General features: G+C 48.5%; 2 protein-coding genes and 2 non-coding genes across 6 annotated transcripts in view; 3 read left to right on the top strand and 1 right to left on the bottom strand.

Annotated features, from left to right (window-relative positions):
- Positions 1-1,939: 1,939 nt before the first annotated feature.
- SSR4 (signal sequence receptor subunit 4) lies at positions 1,940-8,440 on the top strand. The gene is made up of 6 exons (XM_028711462.2): positions 1,940-2,115; positions 5,327-5,445; positions 5,906-5,980; positions 6,832-6,921; positions 7,462-7,527; positions 8,308-8,440. The coding sequence occupies exons 1-6, from the start codon at positions 2,043-2,045 to the stop codon at positions 8,410-8,412; spliced, it is 528 nt and encodes a 175-aa protein (XP_028567295.1). The 5' UTR covers positions 1,940-2,042; the 3' UTR covers positions 8,413-8,440.
- Positions 5,572-5,708, top strand: LOC114588213 (small nucleolar RNA SNORA42/SNORA80 family). Its single transcript, XR_003704418.1, has one exon. It is a non-coding gene; the product is annotated as a small nucleolar RNA SNORA42/SNORA80 family (small nucleolar RNA).
- On the top strand, positions 6,593-6,730 carry LOC114588214 (small nucleolar RNA SNORA42/SNORA80 family). Its single transcript, XR_003704419.2, has one exon. It is a non-coding gene; the product is annotated as a small nucleolar RNA SNORA42/SNORA80 family (small nucleolar RNA).
- A 3,189-nt stretch (positions 8,441-11,629) lies between the features above and the next one.
- Positions 11,630-27,158, bottom strand: part of PDZD4 (PDZ domain containing 4) — a 34,558-nt gene continuing 19,029 nt past the window's right edge. The window contains exons 2-8 of one of the 3 annotated variants that reach the window (XM_028711461.2): positions 23,040-23,311; positions 21,352-21,442; positions 19,765-19,842; positions 17,904-17,966; positions 17,709-17,810; positions 15,358-15,468; positions 11,630-13,804 (exon numbers count right to left, since the gene is read on the bottom strand). In XM_028711461.2, coding sequence (XP_028567294.2) covers positions 12,470-13,804; positions 15,358-15,468; positions 17,709-17,810; positions 17,904-17,966; positions 19,765-19,842; positions 21,352-21,442; positions 23,040-23,311 — 2,052 coding nt within the window. In that variant the 3' untranslated portion in view covers positions 11,630-12,469. Of the gene's footprint in view, positions 13,805-15,357; positions 15,469-17,708; positions 17,811-17,903; positions 17,967-19,743; positions 19,843-21,351; positions 21,443-23,039; positions 23,312-27,158 lie in introns of all 3 variants that reach the window. The other 2 variants (XM_028711459.2, XM_077921698.1) reach the window with 2 other exon arrangements.

A 27,158-nucleotide genomic window follows, 5' to 3' on the forward strand; every position in this document is an offset into this window, starting at 1 on the left:
GGGTCTTCCTTAAGAAACTGAACACTTTGAAGGGACCCCTCAATATTCTTATTTCAGGAATAAAGGGCGGGGAAGTTGGGGCGGGGATGATAGCCCTATTCTCTCCAATGCAAGTAGGTGCATATGCCCCTTCTTATTCTTCTAGATCCAGGTTCCTTCTTAACACGAAACAAGAACTTGGGAGACTTGGGGCACTTGTGGTTGCACCACAATATTTTCTCCTCATTGCCTCTCAATACTGCTGAAAGCTCCACCTGTGGAACTTCTGTTTTTCTGGCAGCTGTTGCGAGAGAGAAACTCCACCAGAAAAAAAGATGTCAGGGCTTCCATTACTGGCACCTGCCCTGCAGCACTCCTTGTGGGTAAAATTTGATGGCTTCATAAAGCAAAGCCAGAAATGGATTGTGGATACATCTTTTGTTGGTTGGTATGTACCTCAGCATTAATAAGGTTTGTCTATATAAGTTCACTCCCAAATAACTGGATGATGTTTCTATGATAGCATTCACTAATTCAGATCCTCCAAGTGTCCCTATTTTCCAGGGATGTCCCTGGTTTAAAGAAGCTTTCCCAATTTATGATTTGATCCCAGAATGTCCCACTTTTGCTTAGGATGTCCCTATTTTCGTTGGGGGAGTATGGAGTTATCCCCGAGTCGTCTGAAGGCAATCCTGTATAAGCAAGTGCATTAAATGTTTACTGTTTTATTATGTTTTTTATATATGTTGGAAGCTGCCCAAGAGTTTGGGCTATAAATAGTGAAATTATCATTACAGAGTGGGATGTCCCTATTTTCATCAGATAAATGTTGGAGGGTATGCTAATTAGCATTCAGTTCAGTGCCCTGCTGTATCTTCCCTGCTACTGCCTTTGCTCCTGGGAGAATGGAAATTTAAACTCCTGTGGCACTTATGCTTCTGAAACTGCTGGAGGCCTCTCATCAAATTGGGGAGGTGGGGAAAACATGTTTTTTCTTTCAGACTTACCTCTTTTAAGCTTGTTACAAATTATTTCTCTCCACCAGGCATAATATGTATGTGCCTCCTGATTTCCACATGTGATTTGTGGTCACTGACTCAATCAGAACCCCGTCTGCAGTTTCAATGTGTCTCTTTTAGGCGCTTTACTGTTAAGATTAGGCTCCATCTTTCACTTCATAGGCCACACACTTCCTGCATGAGAAACTGGGCACAGGAAGTGCAAATACTCCTGTAGAAACACACACTTTTAACTTAGGAGTGTATCTCTTTGCAGAAAACAACTCCAACTCCCATCAGCCCCGACAAGAAAGGGCAGTGGCCAGGAACGAGGAGAGCATTTCAGCTCCGGCACAGGTTTGCCACTCCAGTGAGAATCAGGCCTTGGGCACAGATGCTGTTGGAATAGAACCCCATTGCTCCTGACTACGGGCCAAACTGTTGGGGCCAATGGAAGTCTGAACCCAAGAACCTTGGGATCAGCAACTGTCAACCACAGGGCCAAATCTGCCCCCCTGTGCTGCACCAATGAGAGAGCGGAGCGAGAGAGAGGCTGCAGCAGCCAGCCTATAAAACTGTGACCACCCACCTTGACCAATTAGACACCCTTACACAACTTTCATCCCACTGCTTATCATAAAGTGGATCTCATTGGCTTACCCTCATACATATACATCCCGCCCATTCGTCTCCTTTGTCCAATGAGCAGGGCCAGGCAGCCAAGGATGACCAATGACATAAAACGTCTGACAGCAGAAGCGACGTCCAATCAGATGCTTCCGCCTGAGTTATTGGCCGAAGGAAGTTGGGCGCGAAGGAGGGAATATCCAGGACAAGAGAGGCTGTATGAGAGATGTGTTATCACCCACGCATGCGCAGTCGGTTTCCGGCGCGACAAAAGTCGCGGGCGGCCATTTTAAGGAACCTTCCAAGGAAAGGCCACGTCTCTTTCCCTTCGGCCGCCTCGCGTCACGCGGCGACGGAGCAGCGGATTGGCTGTGGGGACCCTCGGCCCCAGCATCCCCCGCGCGGGAGGCGGGCCGCTCCTTTTCTCGTCGCGTCGCGATGGCGGGCGCCGGGCTGAGGCTGCTTCGTCTGGCTGCGGCTGCGGCGCTGCTGGTGCTGAGCGGGGCGCGAGGTGCGGTCACCTGCCGCGGCTGCGAGGGCGGGCCGGCCCTTCCTCCGGCTTCCCGGGGGCCCGAGACTCCCGCCCTCAGGGCTGTGGGTTCGAGGTTCCCCCCCCCCCCGGGATAAAGAGGTTCCTGCTAGATGACCCTCGGGTCCCTTCCAGCTCTGCACTTCTAGGGTTCTGCGGGCGTCGTCGGGTAGGGGGAAGAAACGCGTGTGCGAAGTGTTGGGGACACGTGTCTTGGCCCCACCTCGCGGGGTTGCTGTGGGGGCCCAAGGGGCGGGTGGCCGAGCCGTTCGTGCTGCCCTCAAGCCTTTCCTCACAGCTCGGCTTGACTTGTCTAGCGCAGCGTGTAAACCAGGCTTCCTCGACCTCGGGCCTCCAGATGTTTTGAGACTACAGTTCCCATCATCCCTGACCACTGGGCCTGCTAGCTAGGGGTCATGGGAGTTGTAGGCCAGAAACATCTGGAGGGCCGAACGCTTCTCCCTCGGTCTCAAGGCTCCCCACGTGGCACCACCTGCGCGCCAGGCATGGCTGCCCTGGACAGACTTTGTGAGCTGACCCATTCCAGGGGTTTTCTTAGGAACATAGGAAGGTAGTCAAAGGATTTCCCCACCTAGCCCCGTGTTGACTGGCAGCTGCACACCAGGGTCTCAAGCAGAGAAGCGTCTGAAGGTGGTGGACTCTCCTTCCTTGGAAGTTGTCGAGCAGAGATCGGATGGTCATTTAGTGGAGATTGCTGCATTGCAGAGGGTTGGACTAGATGACCCTGGGGTCCCCCTTCCAACTCTACATTTCTAGGATTCTATGAGTAGAAACACCTCGCAGCCACATGCCAAGGCTCAGCCTGATAGGGTTGGGGGTTGTCATTTTTCACAAAGTGTAGCCAAATCGTTATTGGTCTTATTTGGAAGTTAAGTCTAATTCAGTGGGTCTTTGGAATCATGCAATTGGGCCAAACTCTGCCTGTGGTGCCTCTGTTTCATAGTGGCTTTTTTACCATATGCCCGGCGACATTTACCATCCGCTCCCCTCCTTTGTTCTCACTGCTTAAGCTCTGGCCTGATGAAAAGTGTTGACAAACACTAAAGCTTGCTCACTTCTTTACAGCCTTCCCCATTTGTTTCAGTAAAATATATTGTGTTACTTTGGATTTTTCCATCATCCTGGAAGATGTTAATGAAGTATTCCTGGAGCCGTTCATCCAAACAACAGCAGGAACTTAATGTCAAGTTAGAAAGCAGCAAGCAACCATTTGTGTTTTCACAGAGCTCTTTCTTGGGGCTAGATCTTGCACAGAACGTAAAGGAGAAGGGAGAAGAGAAAATATACAGGGATACTTAATGACTTTCTTAAAATGGTGTTTCAGGGGAACATAATGTATGCATCTTGAACACTTCATTGCAGCTCCTACTTATACCTTTATAATGTGCAGTTTTACCAATGTGCATGTGTATAATGAGGCAGTACATGAACTGGTAAAGGCCAAGTACATAAACTGGTAACAGCCAAGTTAAAACTTACTAGCTTTTATTGATGGGGTTTGGATTAATATTTGACAGATCTAGAAACTTTATTTTCTCTGACCTTTCTTAATGTTTTGACCAATTTCTAGCCAATGCTGTTGAAGCAGTTGGCAGTGCAATTTGTAGAAAAAGATAAAACAAAAATATGAATCATAATCAACCAGCGCATGCTAAGATCAATGTTCTGTAGTTAAATCTAGCTCAGATTGAGAGCCAACGTTACAAACACCCTCTGAAAAGACCAGCTGTCTAGCAATTCTGAGGAAGCTGATAAGTTGAGTCTCCCTAAGATGGGAGTTCCACAGTTGGGGTGCCACCACACTGAGATGTAGCAATTCACAAAGGGACAGTTTTATAAATATTTCATAGATTTATGGGTATGTGCATGCACACACACGCCTATCTTGTCACGAATGCGAGTAGCTTGTGATTATTACTAACTTTTGAATGTTGTTATTTTTTTTAACTAGTAGGGCGTGTTTTCTTTACTACTTGAGCCTTAGATCCAGTTCTCTCAACAGGATCCTTTCATTAATCAGTTGGTAGCAGTAGGTGGTTTCAGCAATTCCTTAAGGTGCATTCTGACATCTTGAGCTCCGTAGGAACATTGCATGTAGACCAGGGGTGTCAAACTCAAATTCATCGGGGCCGCATCAGCAGTTTGGTCACCCTCAAAGGGCCGGTTGTATCTGTAGGACTATGTGTCCGCCGCTGCTGCTCGGCTTCCTCCGGCCAAGCTTTCCCTGGCGCGCGGGTTTTGCTTTCGTGCTCTCTTTATTTATTTTTTGCAGCAGCGACCTTGCTCAGCCAGCACCTGTCGCGCGTGGGTTGCTTGGAGGGGGGCGCGCACAGAGCAACCCGCACGGCTTTCCGAGCCAACCCTCCTCCAGCCCACCTTAACAAGGGCCTAGGCTTGCTAACTTTGCGGCTAGACCTCGGTGTTTGTACACACTGCAGAAAATGTGCAGGACTTTAAAGCTGCAGCGACCCTCCCGCATCCAGCCTGCCTTTCTGGGAGGAGAGGCAGCGGGGGCGGGCGAGTCACCCGTGCAAGAGGGAAGAGCAAGCGATGGCCTGGGATCAGGCCTCTCCGATCAGGGCCAAAGGTGAACCGAGGGAGGGAGGGAGAGAAGGATCCCTAGCCTCGTGCGCAGCGGCGGCTCTTACGCGCGCGGACCCCGCGATGGCGCAGCCGGTGTCGTGTGCTTTGCTCTGTCCAAGCGGGCAAAGCGAGGGCGGAAAGCCGGGAAGCAGTCCGCATTTCCCAGAAGCAAGCGCCGCAATGAGTACTGCGAGCCAGACAGGCCTTGACAGCGGAGGGCGGGCTCGATTCGGGGCTTGGCAAGGAGGAGAGGGAGAAATCCGAAAGGGCACTGCGCGGCTGGGTTGGGTTGCAAATCAAGCGCGTGAAAGGGTTGCCTTTTGCAGAGCCGGACAGGCACGGAAGGAGCGTTCCTGCCTTTGTCATTGATAAAAGGGCTTGCGGAGGAAGGGGGCGGCCCTTACGGACACCAGGAATTGCTGGCTACAGGGGCCTCATGACGAGGTCTGGTGGGCTGGATTCGGCCCGCGGGCCTTGTGTTTGACACCCGTGATGTAGACCATCCTCCCTGAATGGCCTCAGATGCTTGCTTATCCCTTTTCAGGTTCATAATGTGTTGGTTCATAAGCCATTTTCTCTTTCCTATCAGCTGAAACCTGTACAGACCCAGTCATCTCTCCATCCTACTACACTACCTCAGATGCTGTAATCTCTTCAGAGACGGTCTTTGTTGTTGAGATCTCCCTCACCTGTAAGAACGGAGCACAAGTGAGTGTTGGAATACTTGGCTTATTTCATTTCTAAAAATAAAGTGCCACCTTGAAAATTTGATAATGGGTCTTAAATCTAGGGGGTAGGGTTTCCCGTTTTGCAACGAGCACATCCCAAGTATCTGCATGGATTTGGATTTATGGTGGGTCCCAATCCATGGGCTTTCCATAGTGTACCCCATGCTACATTAACCTGCCTCCCCGAACCATTGGCTGGCCTGGCTTGCTGTAGTGCCAGCCACTGATGTGGGTGGCACATGTACATTTTGGGAAAGGGACAAAAAGGGTGCATCCAGGGCCTCTCTGGAATCTTGACCAAAGACTCTACAACCCCTATAACGTGGAGATGTTGGCATTTGACCTAGAAAGAGTTGCCTTTCCCATGGTCCCTGAGCTTTCAATAGGGCACGCTGTGATTCCCTTTGATTTGATATTCATCCTACTCTCTCTTTCTGTAGAATGTTGCTCTCTATGCAGATGTCAATGGCAAGCAGTTTCCTGTTACTCGGGGTCAGGATGTTGGCCGCTATCAGGTAAGAACAAGCAGTGATTTGTGGTAGAGACAGCAAAATGCTAGTAACACTCTGGGCAGAACAGTGTCAGATTTGACTTTAAATTCTAGCTCAGTCATATATCTTCTGGGTGGGGCAAGCTTAATTGACATTAACTCCTGGGAATATTTTGAGAATGGGCATTTTTAATACATCGTGTGTAGAGAATGTGCTCCCTTCAGGCTTCTCTGCAGCGTGTGATGCATTGTTAAAATCTAGAATCCTGGATTTTTCTTCCAGCTTGTTAAAGCATTTTTTAATGTTCATTTTCATTACTTGAAAACATAGACAAAAACAGTGAATCGAGTAAAAATAAGCCAGATTCATCAGACTTGTATAACATTCAGGGCATGTTCGACACGAGAATAACGGTAACCAGAGCAAGAATATTGTAGAATACACCCTTTTCTACTCAATATGGTTTGTCCGTGATGGTGATGGGAAAGTTGTACAGTTTGCCAACAACTAAAGAAAGTAGGCTATAACTGCCTTATGGTTTTTGGGCTTAATGTTTGACATTGGCATTGCTGAACAAGTTGGCAGTCTTTATGCTGTATAAATTCAAGTTAGGAAATTGCAGTCCTCCTGCACAAAGCATGGCTCTGGATTTATGGCGGGTCTGGTTCCATAGATCCCTCCATAGTGTACTCCATGCAAAAGCAAGCTGCTACTCCGAACCATTGGCCAGTCTGGTTTGTAGTAGCCCTGGCTACTGAAGTGAGTGGCACATGTGTGCAAGCATCTTTTGTGTGCATGCCCATCTATGTTCCCCTCTGATCAGGGAGAGGGTCCATCCTCGCTCAGCACTGATTGCCCATCCCTTTCTTTGGCAGGTCTCTTGGAGCATGGAGCATAAGCTGGCTCGCTCTGGCACCTACGAGGTGAAGTTCTTTGATGAGGAGTCCTATAGCATCTTGCGCAAGGTGAGGTTGCCCCCTGGTGGGGGAAGGGGATGGATTAGCTAATTACATGGGCTGTAGGTGGCATGACCTCTCTAGTAGCATAAGGAAAGAAAGTTCTTGCTGGTACTCTTGGCCTTAGTCTCACAGCTCTTACTCCATGTCTTCTAACATTTGTTGTCCTCACTCTGCCTCCCATTTATACCCATTTTGAGAAGCACAGTGTCAGACTTACCACTGAGCAACTGAAGCCTGTCTGCGTACACTTGGAACTCGAAAGAGTGAGCCTTCCTTTAATGGTGGATGGCAAGGATCCCATGGCAACCTTGAGCCCCAGTACTTAAAATAGAAAAGAAAATATTTCAAATCTTAATATATTCGCCATCCTGGTTGCTCCTCTTTATGGTCTCCACTGGACATTTCCCTGCAGAGCTACTCCTTGTAGGAGAGTGGCAGTGATGCCAGATCTGTGGAGAGAAAATTTATCCCACAAGGAGCCCTGTTTAACTGTATGTAAACTCATGATATCCCAATTCTATCTCTCCCACTCCCCCCCCCCTCCAGGCTCAACGCAACAACGAGGATGTCTCTGAGATCAAACCCCTCTTTTCAGTCAATGTGGATCATCGAGTGAGTAAAAGAGGGGGAGCTGGGCAGCCTGCTCCTCTCTGGGGAAAGGGGCTGCTTCCAAGGGTGGCCAGTGCCCAAGACAAGGTGGAACGTCTTTTACAGCCATGCTAGATCTTTCAGTGCTGTAATGAGGATGGTAGTTTGTGGGTCTATTCTGTGATGGGCACCATGGAACATTACCCGAGAGTCCAAATTTGGGTCCCTTGCCACAAGGCAGAAGCAGATACCTTGGGACCACCAAAACGGGACTGTTGAGCATGGGTCATCTGCCCACAAGGCAGAGGATATTCTCTGTACTTTGATTTTTGGGTTGGATGTAGAGGTCAGCAAGTGCTGCTGGAGGAAAACCACAACAAGATATTGGGCATAAAGGGATGGTCCAGAATGAAGCTTTTTATGTCCCTTTTAATTTGGTTGGGGTGGCTGTGATTGGCACTTAGGGCACTGGCTGAAAATGTCTCCTAAGTTTGAGGCCTGATCCCCTGCTTGACTGTTGAGATTATTTCTACACCTGAGCCAGGGTTAAACCTTGAATGCAAATCCCTACCCTCTGTAGAAACCATCTGCCTTCATGGCCAATAATCTTTTAAGTCTCTCAAGGCTCCTTATCCTAGGCGCTGCTGTTCTGTGATCTTCCCTGGAAGTGCACAGCAGGCCAAAAGCGGGGATACCAAAAAGATTCAGCTACAACATTCATGATGCCTCTCTGTATGCCTAGCTCTGTGACTTACATGTTTTCTGTTCTCTTTTCTCCTCCTCTCCCTTGCCTCAATCAATAAGGGTGCCTGGAGCGGACCGTGGGTCTCCACTGAGGTGCTGGCAGCATTCATTGGTCTCCTTGTGTATTACATGGCTTTCAGTGCCAAGAGCAACATCCAAGCGTAATCCGTTTCAATAAACCTTTCATGCCAGACTTGCTGTGTGTGTGTGTTTGCCCTTGTCCTTTCCAGGGGTGGGTGAGGATTTCTTTACCCTGGGCTCCGCCAAGAGCCGCATCACACAGTGCAGCTCCCCCTCTGGCCTGCCAATAATCAGCTGTTGGGGCTCTTGGAGGGAGTGGGGGATGAGAGAAGAATGCAAGGACCAGTAGTGCAGATCAGGATAACCAGTTCAGGCAGGAAATGTTTGCTCCTACTGGACTTCTTCCCTCCTTTCCTTGTTCCTAAAAGTAGCCTTTTGAGGATGCCAGGATACTTAAAGGAACAAGCACCTCTCATGAATCCACCTCCTAGACTGAACCTGAACCCATTTGTGCAGCACAGTCTTCTAAGCCATGGCTGGCTCTGTGGTGTGGATGTGCTGTAATGGCAGCTGCCACCCCACCCCTGAGGTTTGGTCTCCTTTTCTTTGCATTAATCCTGTTAAGCAGCAATATTCGCACCACAGCTCCTTATCCGCCTAATGACAGCGGCTCCTGGTGTGAGCCAGTGCAGTGCGGCTGGGATTACACCATTGCTCTAAAGTTGTGCTAATGCCGGATTAGTAAGGGAAAGCTTGCCACAAAGGGGCTGCAGGGAGTATCTCTCTTGAATATCCTACTGTGATCCTAGAAAGGCAGTGAATCTTGCTGGTTATGGAGAGGTCCCCATTTGCCATTTCCTTGAGCAAGCAAAGCTATCCGGCTTGTGCTATATCATCTCTGCTTGAGACTAGCTTGGCCTTCCCTGCCTTCCTGAGGTTTTTTCCAGGTGGCTGCCCGCATCTCTGTGACCTGCTTGACATGATGAGTTAACATTGCTCTGTTAACCATCCGATGTCTTGGCCCCTTCCCAGGCACTTGGGGACTGACTTTGAGTGCTGCTTTGTCTTGACGTAGCTAGGGTGAAAGAAGTGGGAGTCCTGCCTTTGTTAGAATTCAGGAGGGTTTTTTGAGTCCCCTCTAGGCAATCTAAGCCCATTGTAGAAGTCCACTACAATGATACGAAAGGTAAAATTAGTTCAATGCAATGCAAGTTCACGTTAAATATTGTTTGAAGTGGGGGTAACTAAAGGTTTCCTAGACATTTGATTGCTACATTCAAAAGCTAAAGAAAATAAATATGTGTGGGAGGTTAGGGAGGGAATGTTCCATCTAGAATCCGCTGCTTAATTGAACCAAGAGTAGGTATGGACCCAATGTAAAACAAACTTATCCTCTGGCTGCAGCTGCCACTCCCTTCACTGAGGTGTGTGTGTGTGTGTGTGTGCAATTTTCAGCAGCAATGTGCTACCTACCCTTCCTTTGCCTGGGATATTATTCTTTGATATAAACTTCATGTACTATACCAACCTAAATGTTACGAATTTCCCTAAGGAACTTGTGGGGCTTGTAGTTTTGTTAGAGCAGTGCATGCAGGGATTTATGCCCATGCAAAAATATACATATATTCAGGGGTTCATCAAAAGCGTAAGGACAGTAAAAATCCATAAATCAATTTTTGTTTACAGATAATGTCCATAAGACTATGCAGTGATAGCATAGAAGAGCATTAAACAGCCTTCAAGTACACTTTTTTAAAAAGGGAAAGAACCTATATTGGGAGTGAGTGTTCACTGTGTTCCTTCTGTCTGGTTCTTGCCACAAGGCCATAACTGATCTCACAATTGTGTTCATGTTCTAAAACAGCTTCAAGCCTTTTCACTGTGATATGCACTAACTGGATTGTCGTGTTAAAAATGAGTCAAATGTTAGTTTAAGCTACTTTATACACTAAGCAGTAATTAGTCCATCTCCCTGTGGGCTTCTTCACTGCTCCTCTGACTAGCTAACACCCCAGAGGACAGGATCACACTTCAAAACGACCTTGACAGATTAGAGAACTGGGCCAAAACAAACAAGATGAATTTTAACAGGGAGAAATGTAAAGTATTGCACTTGGGCAAAAAAAATGAGAGGCACAAATACAAGATGGGTGACACCTGGCTTGAGAGCAGTACATGTGAAAAGGATCTAGGAGTCTTGGTTGACCACAAACTTGACATGAGCCAACAGTGTAACGCGGCAGCTAAAAAAGCCAATGCAATTCTGGGCCTCATCAATAGGAGTATAGCATCTAGATCAAGGGAAGTAATAGTGCCACTGTATTCTGCTCTGGTCAGACCTCACCTGGAGTACTGTGTCCAGTTCTGGGCACCACAGTTCAAGAAGGACACTGACAAACTGGAACGTGTCCAGAGGAGGGCAACCAAAATGGTCAAAGGCCTGGAAATGATGCCTTATGAGGAACGGCTAAGGGAGCTGGGCATGTTTAGCCTGGAGAAGAGGAGGTTAAGGGGTGATATGATAGCCATGTTCAAATATATAAAAGGATGTCACATAGAGGAGGGAGAAAGGTTGTTTTCTGCTGCTCCAGAGAAGCGGACACGGAGCAATGGATCCAAACTACAAGAAAGAAGATTCCACCTAAACATTAGGAAGAACTTCCTGACAGTAAGAGCTGTTCGACAGTGGAATTTGCTGCCAAGGAGTGTGGTGGAGTCTCCTTCTTTGGAGGTCTTTAAGCAGAGGCTTGACAACCATATGTCAGGAGTGCTCTGATGGTGTTTCCTGCTTGGCAGGGGGTTGGACTCGATGGCCCTTGTGGTCTCTTCCAACTCTATGATTCTATGATTCTATGATTCTAGCTCTGCAAGGTCTTGGGGTAGAGCCCTTCCCAGCTCTGCTGCTTGAGATCCTTTGGATGAAGCCCAGGGCTTCATGCATGTAAAACGTGGCTGCTCTGTTAAGTCTATCTGAGGTGTTTAGAATAATAGATATTGATTTACTGTGCAAATAAGTTGCATGTTTTCTCGGAAGCCCCATTAGCTTCAATGGAACATGTTTCCAGGTAAGTTCTTACAGGATTGCAGCCTGAGGGATTGCAGGAAGGGACACTTGCAAGCTCTTGGTTGTGGGGTGCCACCAGGATTCGGAGAGGGGGTTTGCTTATGCTCAGCTGCTCTGCTCTCCCCAAAGCAACCCCATTTTCAGTATCTGCCAGCATATTACTCCTTAAATGGGGGGGGGGGAGTGTTTTGTAGGATTGTGTTATGGTGCGAAAGGATTTGATGTTTTCTGGTGTCCTATACCACTAAGCTTCAAAAATAAAGCCCCCGTGAAACGTTTTTTTACGGTTTTTTGCAATGAGTAAAAAGTTTTCTTTTTATTGTAACAATGCAAGTTCAGCCTTGGGTACAGGGTTTTACCACAAGCTCTCTGCTCCACAGTCTCTCCCCCCTCCCCCCACTAAGCTAGAGCCCCTCTCCATGGGGCAGGTGGGGCGGGGTAAGCAGGTGACAGAAAATGCAGGAAGAGGACTGCCAGTTGCTTGTGGGATGAGCCGCCAGGGCCCAAGCTTCCATTTAAATAGAGAAATGAAAAAGGAATTGAGATCCACGACCACAAAAGAGAAAAGAGAGAGAGAAAGAAAAAGAGGAAAGAAAGATGTCACAATATCCCAAGGGGAGGGGGTGAGGAGTGCCTTCATTGGCCTTGGCCAGTACGGAGGGGGTGAGCCTCCTCACTTTCCTTGTGCTCCGCATACTGCACAGAGAGGAACACAGCTGAATCCTTGTGCTTCCAAATGTGATGTGCTGGGGATAAGCTGGCAAAAGCTCTCAGTAAGGGTCAGGTGAGTGAGCTTCCCTGCACAATCACCTTCCATACAGGTAATCTGTGCATCGGGATGGGGACAGACCTCTCCGCAGCAAGCTCCTGGTGGATGCAGGATCGGGGCTGTGGCCCCTCTTGCCCTCTGGTTCTTAAGGCTGCAAGGGACTCTGGGCTTCCTGTCCCCCTCGAAATTTGGTTCAAAGAGCCCAACGGAGCTCCGGCAGCAAACGGCGAGCGATTCCTTGGTGTGTTCAAAGAGCAAGCTTCCTGATAACAGAGGAAAGGATTGGCCCATCTAGTCGTCTTTCTCCAGCAAAGCCGGAGGGAAGGAGAACATCACCGCAACTCCTTCTGTTGCTCCTTCCAATGCGCTCAAACCGTGGTGACAGACAGCAGTGGGTTGTAAACCCTGCGCCCGTCTGCTGAGCGAGTGCCATGCGCCAGCATCTCCTGGATGGTGATCCAGTTGTCCAGGATGCGCCGGCTCCGTTTCTTCATGGTTTTGCGGTGACTCAGGGCCAGGATGTTGACCTCGCCAGACACTCCCCGGGCTTCGCTGCCTTCTCGCTCCCTCAAGCAGTCCAGCCGGCTCTGCATCATGAACTCGCGGCGCTTCCGCTGCTCCCGGGCGCGGATCAGGTGCTGCTTCCGCTCCTCCTTGCTCCAGTACCGCCCCATCTTCATCTCGCTGACGGCGTCGTCGTCCGTCGTCATGCCGCTGCGCTCCTCGCGGATCTTCATGGCCCTGGCTTTGAGCAGCCGGTCCCTCACAGGCCTCTTGGCCACGTAGCGCGTGCCATCGCTGCGCACCTTCACTTTCCACTCCATGCGGGGCTCTCCTTTGCCCCCTAGAGAGTCCTTGCATATGCTGGCTAAGCTCATTGGGCTGATAGGAGCGGGCGGCTCCTCCCGCTGCCGCCGCCCCAAGTATGGGCTGCCTTCCCCGGCTGCCTTGGGGCTGCGCCGCACCCGCTCTTCACGCCGGAATTTGGGCTGGGGCGGCGAAGGCGGGGCAGTCCGGTTGAGGTTGGGGGGCTCTGCCAGACGACGCAGGGGGCTCTCCAGCAAGGGGGTGCTTCGGCAACTCTCCCCGGTGTTGTAGGCACTGGTGCTGTCCTTATCGGAGCGCTCCGGCAGCTCGGTGATGTCGGACAACTCGTGTTTCTTCGGTTCCCCTTCCAAGGTGTAGAGCCCTTCCTCCTCCAGCAGCCAGGCCTTCATACAGCGCTCACGCAGCTGCTGCATCTTCTGGGCTCGCAGGATGTTGCGGCACTTGAACTCCAGGTGGCGGAGCTCCTCCTCCAGGAGGGCCACCTCGTTGCGGTTGACGTCCAGCGCAGCGCTCACCAGGCCCGGCTCGTTGCCGTTCTCCAGGTGGCACTTGAGCTCCAGCAGCTCGCGGTAGCGCTCATACTCTTCGTCAGTAAGCCCTGGCATCATGTCGGTGCCCACGGCGCTAGGTGGCTCCCCTGCCAGCAGAGAGTCCATGCTGTAGTGGAAGTCGCGGGGCTGCAGGCTAGGCCCAAATTTGCGCAGGGTTCCCGGGGTGTTGGCAGCACTAGGTGCTTCGTCTCCCAGGAGGTCATGTTCAGAGCTCTCCTCATTGCGAGTGCTTTCATCAGTGCGGCCAACACCACTGTCCAGCTCCTGACTGTTGGTCAGAGGAGTGGCCGGGTCTCCAGGAGGCTTTTCTTGTAAGGGTTCGTTCTATGGAGAAGGAAGGAGAGGGGACCATTCAGAGAAAAAAGCATGAACACCACCTTATGCCAGGCTTCTGGCCCAGAATTTCCTAAATGACACCTTTGTGTGACTCATAGACAGACCCCTGATTGGCAAGGAAGCTTCTATAGGCGCATGGTTTTGAACTGGGTGAAAACTGAGAGCCCAGCTGCACTTCAAGACTAACACCCATGTAAGCTGAAAAGACAGGCACAGAGGTTCTTCTAAACTCCCTTTATCAACCTGTAAATGGCTACAGAAAGGTAGGGAGAGAGTCATCCTCTTATTGTGCATCTCAACCATTCACTCAAAGCCTATTGCTTCCCAGGTGATAACAGCAGCATTTCTCCCCTTCAGCGGCTTACTTGAGTGCAGGCATCAGAAGACTTGGGGTTTATAAAATCTGCATTGCTTTCCACTAGTGCAATTATGGCAGGGGATGGAGTCAAGGACAAAATGCTGCCTGAGGGGTATGTGTGTGAAGCCCATTGCCTCCTGCACTCTAATACACCCTATTATACACTGGGGTGGCCACTGTATAAGTTGCAACACAGCAGGGATCCTAACCTAATCAAGTGTCTGTGAGTCAGGGACAGGGCAGCCTTTCATTGAAGTCATTGCTAAACAACCTGGAGTTAGAAATTGTTGCTAGTCTACTGCAGTTCATCCAGCAACATGAAGGTAGATCTTGACCTATGCAGTAATGAGACTATGCAGCTGAGACATAGGGAAATAAAGAAGTAAAGGCGTCGCGTCATATTGCAAACCTTTGAAATGAAAGTTTGGCGGCCAAGCTAAGCACCCCCATGACCATTCCAGGTTGAGGCAGATGGGATTTGCAGCAGTCGGGGCTGTAGCTCCATGGGATATGGTGTGCTTTGCGTCTGACGGGCAGCTTCCCCATCACAATCATGAACTAGGTGGACCAAAGGTCTGACTCTGCCTAGAGCACCTTCCCCATCGCTTGAAAGTGAGCTTATCCTTTAATGCACATGATGAATTTCTTTTCTAGACATTATATCTGTACATGACCCCACCACAAGTCACTCCCTATCAAGTAATACAATGTACCCCAGAGTTAACCCTTTGCTGCTTCTTGTGTCTCAAAATCCTGCAACACATACAATGTCCTAGTGTGGGGGAGGGGAACTGCATGCCTAGAAGCTAAATCTGGTGCCCCAGGCCTCCTCTCTATTCTCCCCTTGGGACTCTCCTCAGGCCACACCCCTCTCCCTGGCCCTGCTCCGAACCCTCCTTTAGTGCCTTTTCCAGGCTGGGAAATCTCTCTGAGTGGTGATGATGCCTCTTGCCTGCCTGGATGGAGGTTGGGGAGTTTTGTGGGGGATGTATAGAAACCTCTGGCTTTCATGGGTTTGGAGTTTAGCCTTCTGTACAAAGATGAAAGTCTCATCCATTGCTCCATCTGCTTTTGCCTCTGGTCCCCAGAAAGTTGCCCAGGAGAGAACTCTTGGTTCTCCACCCCGACTGCTTTTCAGAGCAAACTGCTGACTACCCGCCACTTCCCCTTCTAGACCACACACCTGCTGGTCTGGTGGAGAAAGGAGCCGCCGGGGCTTTGTTCCGGCTTCGTGTTCAGAGCCAAAGTCATCCAGGAAATCCTCACGGTCACTGTCCTTCCATCGCTTGGACAACTGGAAGGGTGAAGAGAATAACAGTGAACCTGGCTGGGAATTCCACTGTCTCGCCCAGGGCTAGAGACTTGATTGCCTGCCAGATGTTGTTGAACACCCATCAGCCCCAGCCAGCAGAGCCAATGGTCAGGGATGATGGGAGATGTAGGCCAGCAACCTATGGAGGGCCCCAGGTTCCCTATCCCCGGCCTGGCTTCAATGAGCCCCAACCAAGTGTCCTAGCCTCAAATCCACACACTATGAACTTTTTCTTTCCAAAAGAAGTGCAATATGTCAGTAAGGGAGTGAAATCAAATGCGTTTTACAAAGCGTGTGTTTTTTGGGTAACTCTGGAATCAATGAGATCCACATTCAAATCCCTGGGTCAGCCCCTGGCTCTCAGCCTAACCTACCATCCAGAGTTGTTGCAATTGCAAGATGGAGGCGGGTGGGGGGAAAGAGCCATATACATATCTTGCTCTGAGCTCCTTGGTGGAAGCAACACCAGATTTAGGGCGGTTCCGTCCCACAGGGCGCTGAGCCAAGGGGACACAAAATTGAGAAGATATACTCTGGTTTCTCTTCAGATCGTATAAATTGAGAAGTTCCCTAACTGAAAAGAGTGATCTGGGACTGCCAAATTCAGGGTGCCATAACACCAAAGATGTCCAAAGTCCATCCCTGGTGGAAAGCCTGGATAAAAATATAAATGAAGGGTGGAATTAAATGTAATGGCAAGTGTCTCATTTCATCGGCACAAGGATTTCTGCTTGCACTGTGGGAAATGGTCCCCTTCTTCCCTCAAGCCCCCCCAAATCTGTTCTAGGAGTTTCCCCCAACCCTTTGGAGCAGATTTCGGGAGGGGTGTGCACAGGGGTTGGGCGGGTTGTAGAAGCAGAAATCCTTGCCCTGATGGGACATGGCAGTTGGATACCACCCAAAATGCCGGGGGGGGGGGAGAGAATGGGCAGGGGGAAAGAGTGGCCGCTGAAACTATCCTTCACCCACTAATTCACAAGGCTATCGAACAAGGTTCAGGATCCTACGTGTTTGCCTTGCAACATGTTGCTCCATCCTCAGGTTGAAGTTTTAAATATAGGCTTGAGTAATACAAAGGAAATGAGATATAAAGGGAGCCCACCTTCTTTCACCAGGGCAGGGGCTTGGGGGGCTTATGGAAACTGACTTGCTGAGGAGGAGCTGCCGCTGCTGCATAAGTGTCAACCCATCCCTGTCCTGGCTGACAGCCGAAGCACCTGCCTGTTTGAAATCAGACATGGCTTGATTATTCTGTAGCCATCCACTTTTGCCTGCTAGAGGAGAGCAGCAGCTCCCAATATATATATTCCAATATTATTACCTGGGTTGCCTCTGTCCTTAGTCTGGCTCTGCCTACTTGCTTTCTGCTTTAATTTTTTAAAAATTATAATTATGTTTGGAATTGGCACATGATCAGTTTGCCAGAGTTTTCAATGCATATCTCCACAGAATTGCCAACATGGACCAGCACCTAAGTACACTATTAATATAAATCAGTACAAAAATGAATCCTGATTTGATTGCACAAGGATAATTTTGTGCTGTGATTTAAAACCAACGTGCAGTTGTAAAAAGGAGAAAGCAACTAAAACTGCAGCCAACTGTGGACATATAGGCATATGACCCAAGTCCAGATATAGCATGTGTGTATGTTAAAAGAAGAAGAATGGGTTGCTAATGCATCACTGCTGCTCTGGAAACAAGGGCAGCTTATTCATAATCAAGAGTGAGAAATTCAGATAGGGAGGATTTCACAAGCAGCCCTAAATAAGAGTAGGCAAGGCTCACCAGCAGCTCACACTCCTTCTCAGCATCAGACAAGGCAAACAATAAACATGCCAGTCCCTTTGAGCCTTTCTCTCCACCCCCTGGACTGCAAGGGACATTGGCAGGAGACAGCCTACTTCCATGCAGCTCCATAACAAGCAAGCAAAGAGACACTCAAATGCACCTGTTCCCTGAAACACATTAAACTGCTGCAAGTTTCTTTCTTACGTGACAGGTTTCAACAGCTGAGGTCTGATCCAGCAGCCTATCCCCCTATCCTGACTCTGGGACCAGAGGAGGCTGCCAGATAACTTGCCCCAGTCTCTCCTTGCCCTACCTGAACATGCCAGAGATTGAACGTGGTGCCTTCTGCATGCAAGCCTTGTGCTCTGCTACTTCGCTTTGGCCCTTCTCCATTCACCTTCTGCTTTGTCATGCATCTAAAGACCTCTCACCTCAGTCTCAGGCCTAGCCAGCAGCAGAGAAATATTTGTCCGCTCCTCCTGGGTGAGAATTGCTACAGCCTCCTCCCGGTTTTGTACCTCCATGCCATTTATCTAGGATTGGAGGAAATGTATAGAAGGGCAAGTTTAAATTTGTGCATTAAATTATCCCTCTTAACACCCACCACAGTCACCCACAGGATTCACCTGGATTATGCGATCTCCTTCCCGGATTCGCCCATCCTTGGCAGCAATGCTGTTAGGATTTACCTGGCGTAAGAAAAATTAAATGAGCGTCAGGAGGTGAACTTAAGTATGCTACTTCCTAGTTTCTCTTCCAGCCTGCTAAGAACCTACTAATCTTTGAATGCTGAAAAGAGAACCCAGGACCCCTGTCCAACCTCATAACTGTAGCACACACCAGACCTAAAATCCCTTCTCTTAGACACGAGCTTGAACCTGATTCTGCTCTGCTCTCTTACATCCTAAGACCTGAAAGAAGTACGTGCATAAGGCCTGTTTCTCCTGAGTGTGTACCACAGCACTAGGCAATGCAGAATGGGATTTGGAACAGTATGGAAAATAACTCTCCATCTAATGCTAGTTGATCTCCAGAATTTGCTCTTTTCTAAAGGCATAGCAAGGATACACTTGTTCAAATCCCTCAGTGTTCCATGAAATTCATTGGGTGGTCTTGAGCCAGTCATACCCTCTCTCAGCCCAATCACCAGCTAGGATTGTTGTGAGGGTAAACAGAGGGTAGAGGGATGGATGGGTGCTAGAATAAAAATGCAATACCTAAACGATTTAGAGTCAAGTGTCTTGCAAATTCCATGCCTGCCTAAAAAAATTATTCACAATTGTGCCAACAGATAGGAGAAACAGTTCCATTAATTACTGAAGATCTCCTTGCCAGGATGCGCTGATAGTTTTAGGGAGCAGTTGATGAAAATGTCTTAAGTTGACATCTTCAGCTAGGCAGGGTTCTCCAGATGGCACAGTCTACCTCTGGCTTTCTGTGGTGATAACTTGGTGCATTCTGTTTTCCCTGCCTCCAACTCTTTTCACAATAGCTATAAATCCAACTGTGCTTTGAGCCCAGAGTACCAAAGATGCCCCCATGGGATACTCCTCACACAGTAGCCCCTAATGTTCCTTGGGCATATGCAGCTAACACCACACTTACTAGGGCCAGTGGTCATACTATGTGGTGGCAGGGTAGCACTCCTGGTTATAGTCAAAAGCATGCTCCTGGAATCTTGACTTTGGGGGCAAAGTAGAGGCAATGCTAATTGTATGAACGCACTTTTCCACTCCTAAAAAGTAAGGGGAAATGTGTGTGCATCTTATGGAGCGAATGCAGACGGGAGGCTCTGCTCACTGCTCCCTTTAAAGAGTGCGGCTCTTGGGGGCTTTTCCCCAAGGAGGGAGAAGGGCTGCCCTTTTCCCTCCTCAGGGAAAAGCCCCCAAGAGCCACACACACGCTCCGCACGCTCTTTAAAGGGAGTGCGGCTCTTGGGGGAGCCTTCATCCCGTTGCCCAGGAGAGGCTGTGAGCAGCTATCCCAGAAGCCAGAACAGCAAGAGGCTATTCAGAATCCCCCCCCCCTTGTTTTCCTCCTCCAAAAACTAGGTGCGTCTTATGGTCTGGTGCGTCTTATAGAGCGAAAAATATGGTAAAATGTAAAGCTGATGCACGGGGACTCTGAGCAGCACCCAGACTGCAGCAGGTGGAGAGACAGAGTTCAACCTGTGGCCCTCCAGACTCCAACTCCCATCAGTTCCAGCCAGCACGGCCAATAGACAGGAGATGAGCAAGGTTCCCCATCCTTGGTTTAACCCAATCCCAAAGAAATCTCCCTCCCTCCCTCCCTCTCTCTCTCATACAGGCTTATTTTTTGCTCCTGCTGCTGCAGCAGCAATGAAACCTGGAGCTCCTTACTCTCCATGGCTTCATAAAGCTTGAAAGCAGCTTCCTCCCGCCACTTGCCTGCCTCTGCCTCCCCAGGCCACACATCGCACCCCACCAAGAGTTCCCCCTCCCCCACCTCTCCAACGTAGATGCCTACATCGTCCTCATCATCAGTTCGGTAACAAACCATCAGGCCCAGCTTGTCCCGGTGACTGGATTTGTACAGCTCCACCTCCTGTGGGATAGAGAAAGCACCAGGCAAAGTCACACACGGTTGCAAGCCCTGAGCCAAGGCAGGAGAAGAAGGTTCGTTTTCACAGACCTTCTCAAGTACATTTTAATGCTTCATTCAGTCAGCCCAGGTAGAAAATCATAGCTAAACTGTCCCTTTAGGCTCTCTGAATTGGCCCTACTTAACTTTCCCATCCTTTCCTAGGTTTGCAGTCAAAGGTAAATAGTGCCAAGATCTTCTACAGGGGTCATTGTTACCATTATTTAAATTTATATACTGCTTGGTAGTTGAGCAACGCTCAAAGTGGAACCATCTGTAACCACCTTAGGATCAGTTCACACCTGCATGCATAGATCAAGCTTATTCCAGGAAGAGTGTGGGTGCAGCCCCTATATGAGCAAAACCCTTAAGGATAAGGAGAACAAGTGGGGCTGGTGACAAACTGTTGCAGTGTCTTCTTCCTCCAGAGAAAGGAGTGCTCCTGTTCTGGGTTCCAATCAGCCATTTCCCCCAAGCAGGGCATTCCATTTCCTCCCCGATTCTGTTTTTCTTTTCCAGTTATTATTGTGCTTACTGAGCATGCACAGTCCTCTTTGGGCTGTGGAATTGCCCCCTTAGAATTGATTTTTAAAACTTCTTTGTTCTTTTAACAAATTTTCAGATTCTGAAGGCCCCCTGTTGTTTGTCACTGGTCCCCTTTTGGTTGCAATCCTGGTGGCACTCAGGAGACCCAGTGGCATAGCGTGGGTTGTCAGCACCCGGGGCAAGGCAAGTAATTTGCGCCCCCTAACCCGTGGATTTGCGCCCCCTAACCTGTGAATTTGCCCTAACCCCAGATGTTGCGCCCAGTGCGGCCGGCCCCCCCTGCACCCCCCACGCTACGCCACTGAGGAGACCATACTTCAGCTCTTTCCTCACTCCAAGCTGCCTCTCGACAACATAGGACTGAACTCGCAGCAAGTGGTTATTAAATGGAAGCAAATGCTCATGTGGACCTGACCTAAGAGGGATGAAACAGGGCTCACTGGAGATGTGAAGCACTGAGAAGCAAACAAGCAGAGCACAGGCCACCCCAGTGTTTTCCACAGTGCCACCAGTCTCCTCACTGGAAGGCTATATGTTGTGGAAAATACCTGCTGTGGGATTTGGGGGACCCTTGCGCAAGGCAACTTTGGGGTGAGATTTGCCAGCTAAAACTTATTCTATGTATGCAAAGTTCTATGCAAAGTTGAGAATGGCAGTCTCTAGGGTGGCAGGCTCTTTGCCAGCTTTGGCATCCTTGCCAATGCCCAACCTTGCAGCTCTGTGCAGCCAGCCTGAGACTGAATGTCTTGTAGAAACACAACACCGCATTAAATAACTGAGCAATGTGCTGCCATTTAATGGTACCCAGAATGGGCCACTTGACATGGTTTGCCTCGCTCTGCCTAATTGGCAGGGGGCCAGGCCCTGCTTCCTGATCTGTGGATATAAACCCAGAGACTGCCTCTTTCAGCTTCATCACATTCTCACCTCATATTCCAGCTCCTCTGCCCGCTCAGTCTCTGGGGCACCTCCTTCCATGAATTCCACAGGGTCATAATATTCATGCCCAATTGAAGGACTGTGAAGAAGGAAAGGCATAAAGCAGTTAGGCGAAGCATCCATTTGCCACTCAGGACCACCGTTACCCTTAGAAAACTCCCAGAGCAATGTCTGCACATGAACATTCAGCACATGCAAACTAATGTGAAAACTTGATCCTGGGACCTTGAAACATGAGGTTTGGTGGCCGTGGTTAACTCAGGGGTGAGGGAATTTCATTTGTACATGCATGTGCTTTTTAGCCAGGCAGCATAATATAGGAAAAGTGAACTCAAGAAGCTAAGAGCAGCTGTGACGGCTCCACAGCCCGGATGCTGGGAAACTGGGCTCATCATATGAGAGTGAACAGGGTTGCCAGCTGATAAGGAAAATGGACTGGCCTGCTCTTGTGAAGACATTTATAGGCGTTCAGGTGTTCTTGTTGTTGTTGTTAATACGCCACCATCTGGCTGGGTTTTCCCAGGCACTCTAGGCTGCTTACAGCATATATAAAACATAGTAAAATATCAAACATTAAAAACTTCCCAATACAGGGCTACCTTCAGATGTCTTCTAAAAGTTATGTATCTCTTTGACATCTGAAGGCAGGGCGTTCCACAGGGAGGGCACCACTCTTAAGAAGGCCTTATGACTGGTTTGCTGTAACTTCACTTCTTGCAGTGAGGGAACTAGCAGAAGACCCTCGGAGGAGGACTTCAGTGTCCAGGCTGAACTATGGGGGTGGAGATGCTCCTTCAGGTATACAGGGCCAAGGCCATTTAGGGCTTTAAAGGTCAGCACCAACACTTTGAATTGTGCTCGGTAACATACTGGGAGCCAGTGAAGATCCTTTAGGACTAGTGTTATATGGTCCCGGTGGCCACTTCCAGTCACCAGTCTTGCTGCTGCATTCTGCATTGCAGTTTCTGAGTCACCTTCAAAGGTAGCCCCATGTAGAACGTATTCCTGTAGTCCAAGTGGGGAAGAACCAGGGCATGTACCACTCTGTCAAGACAGTCTGTGGGCAGGTAGGGTCTCAGCCTGTGTACCAGATGGAGCTGGTAAGTAGCTGCCCTGGACACAGAATGAACCTGCGCCTCCATGGACAGCTGTGAGTCCAAAATGACTCCCAGGCTGCGCACCTGGTCTTTCAGGGGCACAGTTACCCCATTCAGGACCAGGGAGTCCGCCACACCTGCCCACCCCCAGTCCCCCAAAAACAGTACTTCTGTTTGTCAGGATTCAACCTCAATCTGTTAGCCGCCATCCATCGTTCAACTGCCTCCAGACACTCACACAGGACATTCACTGCTTTCACTGGTTCCAATTTAAAAGTTAGGTAGAGCTGGGTGCCATCCACATACTGGTGAACACCTGGCCCAAACCCCCTGATGATCTCTTCCAGCAGCTTCATATAGATGTTGAAAAACATGGAGGAGAGAACAGAGCTGAGTTTATCTCAGTGCTGCTAAGGTCTGCATATTGAGCTGCTTAAAAATACACAACTAAAGAGACTAGTTTAAAAACTGGCAACTCTAAAAGGACAGAGTAGTAGGAAGGGACCATGGGGCTATAACTGATTGAAGGGCATGGAGAGCAAATGCAATGGGGAAGGTTTTGCTTGGGGGAGCACTCACAGATCAGGCAGCCCATAAGGTTCCAAAGTCACAGCTGGGGGGCTCGGGGGGTGCATCCTGCCTAGCCCCAGTAGGTGTTCAAAGGTGATGTCTGTCTGAGTTCCACTGTCCACCAACGTTGTGGGGTCCCCCTGGGGGGCAGCTCCTTCACTGGCACCACCCCGGCTGCGGGGGCTGCGGCGCAACACCTGGATGACCAGAGGCTCTTTGGAGCACCGCAGGGCTTCAAGGGTTTGCTCCTGTGAGAGACGGGACAACTCCCGACCATTGACCTATAGAGGAAAGGAGGAAACAGACAGACAGACAGACAGACCAATCAATAGAGCCTTGTAGGTCCAAAGTCTGGTGCTTCTTTTCACCAGTCCACTGAGAACTCCAACCCGCCCCCTCAGATAACATTACTCCTGGAGTGGTTCCCTTCCTTCCTGAGGGATGTGTAAGAGATGCACTCATGTTGGGTTCTGCATCTGCTCAAGGTTTTGGCTCGCTGCCTTTTCTTCAAGAAATCTGAGCATTCAAAAAGTACCTGCACCATCCTATCTGCCATGTGTAACCTGCAGCTCACTCCTCCACAGCTGACCACACTATAAAAAACAATCCCTCCTGCAGGGAAGGCCTCCACATCTCCCCACATGCCATCCTGGAAATGCTTGCTTAGAGCTGATTCTCCTCCTCCTCCTTCTGTGCAGTTTCAATCTTTCACACACCCATGCAGACCAGGTTTGGCCAAGACATTTTGCTGCTTGAAGACCAGGGAGCACATCCCCATTCAATCCACAGAAGCCAACGGTGGAAACCTGCTTCAAAAGTGGAAACAGGAGGGCATCCTCCGCTGCATATAACTGAGGGGGTGAAGGACAGGCTACGTGGCTGGCGCTCACACACAGCTCCATCCTCCGACAGAAGAGAATGGCAGGTCCACCTGATATTGCTGCCCTGCATATATACCCAAACTTCTGTTGCCTGGGGCACCTGCTTCATTCTAATGGTAAGACTGGCACAAACATGAGTTCCCTTCTCCCAGCTGACAATAGCGTTGCCACCTTTCAACATGGCAAATTATTGGTGGTCCAGCCATTCAGCTAGTGGGATAAAACAAGTAGAATGTCAAGGGGCTTACTGCAAACATGCTGTGATAAAGAGATTCTAGCAACAAGTACTTTAATTATTTTAAATATAAGGATAAAAGAGAAATGCCTTGTGGCCTTTATAACTCCTTATTATTCTACAATACAATGTCAGTTTTCAAACTGAGCGTTACAAAGTAGTGCAGTGCACCAGGGGTGCTTGAAAACTCTCTCTCTCTCTCTCTCTCTCTCTCTCTCTCTCTCTCACACACACACACACACAGAGAGAGAGAGAGAGAGAGGGAGATCATGCAGTTTGAGACACACACACCTATTTCATAGAATCATGGAGCTGGAAGGGACCCTGAGGGTCATCTAGTCCAACCCCCTGCAATGCAGGAATCTCAACCAAAGCATCCCTGACAGATGGCCACCCAACCTCTGCTTAAAAATCTCCAATGGAGGAGAGCCCACAACCTCCTGAGGGAGTCTGCTTCACTGCCAAACTGCTGGTGTTTAGTCGGAATCTCCTTTCTTGTAACTTGAAGCCATTGGTGACCAGTGACCTCTCATTCACGTAAAATATACTTTGGTTGTCTATCAGGATTTTGTTTCCTATGCATAATGACTATCAGGGCTAGTACCAGACTTTGAGGGACCCTTGGCACTGGAATGTCCACTACCAGTCAGGGCAGGTACTGTATAGTCCTACCTGGACGACAGATCTATCGGCATTACATTTCGGGTTACTTAAATGGTGGACAGGGATGAGAGCCAGTGGCCAACCTGGCTGACTGCTGGCATAAGGACGGATTACCAGCAAAGACACACACGAAATGAATGAACTCCTTATTGGGAGTTTCCAATCATTCTGGAGAGAACCACCAAAAACAAGAGCACCCCTGGGATATTATGAACCAGTGGCATCCTAGTTGAGAGGTGCACTGATCTGAAGTCACATATTTCTCTGTCAACTCTTCCACAGAGAAGCTCAGTGCAGCTTATAGAAAGCTATTTCATTTTGTCCTGATACCACAACCCTCTGAGGTAGGCCTAGTTCTCACTGAAATGGAAAATCTGTGTGAGTTACACCACAACCACTTACGACCGCAGCTGGGGACTCATCTGAGTGAATACTTTTTTGGCAAAATAAATAAACACCATTTTTTGCACATAAAAATCTTGCTGGGAAAGGGTTCAATTAGAACTCCATCAACGTACCTCTATTCCCTGTGATACAAATTGCACACTCCAAATCCTATACTTAAAACAACGACAACTATTTTGTTTGCCTACTGAATGTCTCATTCAGTGATCCAAGCCACACTCTTCTCATGCCAGACAATGGCCAGATTTAAACTTGAATACTTGTTGTCTACCATGCAGCTGTTAAGGGCACAGGGTGCTTCCAGAAAATATGACACACCTACTACTCATGTCTAGGACTGCCAACTTCTCTTCTGGTAAAGTTCCTCTGTCAACTCTAACCTCAGGGGTTCCAGAGGGATAGCCCTGTAAGCGGTGTCAGAAATCCCCCAGGCACCAGGTGTGTTTTGCTACTGGCAGAGGTCCAACTGTGACCATGTGGAGATCTGACATCTCCACCTGACTGGCCTCTCCAGCTTTCTTAAGCAGGTAAGCGGAAGAGAATATTTATTGCATTTATATCTGACCTTTTTCTCCAAGGAGTACATGGTTCACCCCCACCTTGGTTAATCCCTACAACGACCCTGTGAGGAAGGTTCAGGGGCTGTGACTTGTCCCAAGGTCACCCAGTGAGCTTCATGACTGACTGGGGATTTGAACCCTGATCTCCCAGGTCCTGGTCTGACACTCTAACCACTAATCTAAACTGGCTTCCTAGGGTATTTCTGCTATGGGGCAGCTATATAAATTAGGTAGGTAAATAAATATGGGGAAAGCAAAATGTATCTTAGAGAAGGATCTGAAATATCTTCCTTGAAGCTTAAATTTGTTTTATTCTGGATTGCTTTATTTGATATTTTAATTTGTTGTAAAGCACTTTGATATTTTTCTCTTTAAAATATAAAGGTGTATATAAACAAAATGAATAGTAATAATAATAATAAATTTCATTGTAAAAAAAGATGGCGCCTAAACATTCTACTGTGGCAACCCTAACCTTTGATTAACGTGCCATTTGGCGGTTGGCTCATATATCTGAGTTTCTAACACTACCTACCTGTAAGTCTGTGGCAGCAAAAGCAACCTCAAGATTGTTGTAATGAGGCATCAGGCATAAGCCTGCATTTTATTAATGTTTGATCAAGGCTTGTATATTAAAGAGGGCTTAGATTTTTAAAAGTTTCACGCCAGGCAAGAAGGCTAGCTGCTTAAGAAAACACTGACAGTGTTTTCTTCCTAGACAAGGGGCCCCTTGATTGATAGCAGAAAACAATTCTCAAAGTCGTAAAAGCTGAAATTACAGGCTGAGAACGGACACTGATCCTACATGTTACAGAAGATAACAAAGGCAGAGATAAATATAATTAGGAATGAGTAAATAGTAAAATTATACCAATGTGCCTCCCAGTAAAATGAGCTAGATCTTCTTTCCAAGGTTAAAGACCAAATGGAGAAGCATCTGGCTGGCAGAAAGAAAGCATTTTTGGGAAGTCTTTTTTAAAGCTGTTTTCTTTCTTAAACTGAGAGAGTTTAAGGGTAATAAATATTGGGAACAGCTAAAGAGGAGAGCAGATGGCTGAAGGGGGGGTAAACTGAAGGGGTTCCTTTTAAAACCTGTTTTTTACTGAGTTCCTTCCTTTCTATTTTGAGAAGCTTTATTCTTTTAAAAGGTTACCTATGATAATGTATGAAATATATTAGCTTAAATATATTGGCTTAAATGTAACTATGCAAAGGATTTAGAAAGTAACAAATTTAGATGTTAGATTCTTATTTCATAGAGTCCTAGAGTTGGAATAGACCACAGGGGCCATTGAGCCCAGCCCCCTGTCAGACAAGAAGACGCCATCCAAGCAGCCATCCAAGCAGTCCTGATATATGGCTGTCAGACATTTGTTTAGAAACT

The sequence above is a fragment of the Podarcis muralis genome, chromosome 17 (genome assembly GCF_964188315.1).
Source record: "Podarcis muralis chromosome 17, rPodMur119.hap1.1, whole genome shotgun sequence".
Classification (NCBI taxonomy): domain Eukaryota; kingdom Metazoa; phylum Chordata; class Lepidosauria; order Squamata; family Lacertidae; genus Podarcis; species Podarcis muralis.

Coding starts and splice junctions, on each gene's coding strand:
- SSR4 (XM_028711462.2), top strand. CDS start 2,043: ATGGCGGGCGCCGGGCTGAGGCTGCTTCGTCTGGCTGCGGCTGCGGCG. Junction 2,116..5,326: donor GGTGCTGAGCGGGGCGCGAG/GTGCGGTCACCT, acceptor CTTTCCTATCAG/CTGAAACCTGTACAGACCCA. Junction 6,922..7,461: donor CCTATAGCATCTTGCGCAAG/GTGAGGTTGCCC, acceptor CCCCCCCTCCAG/GCTCAACGCAACAACGAGGA.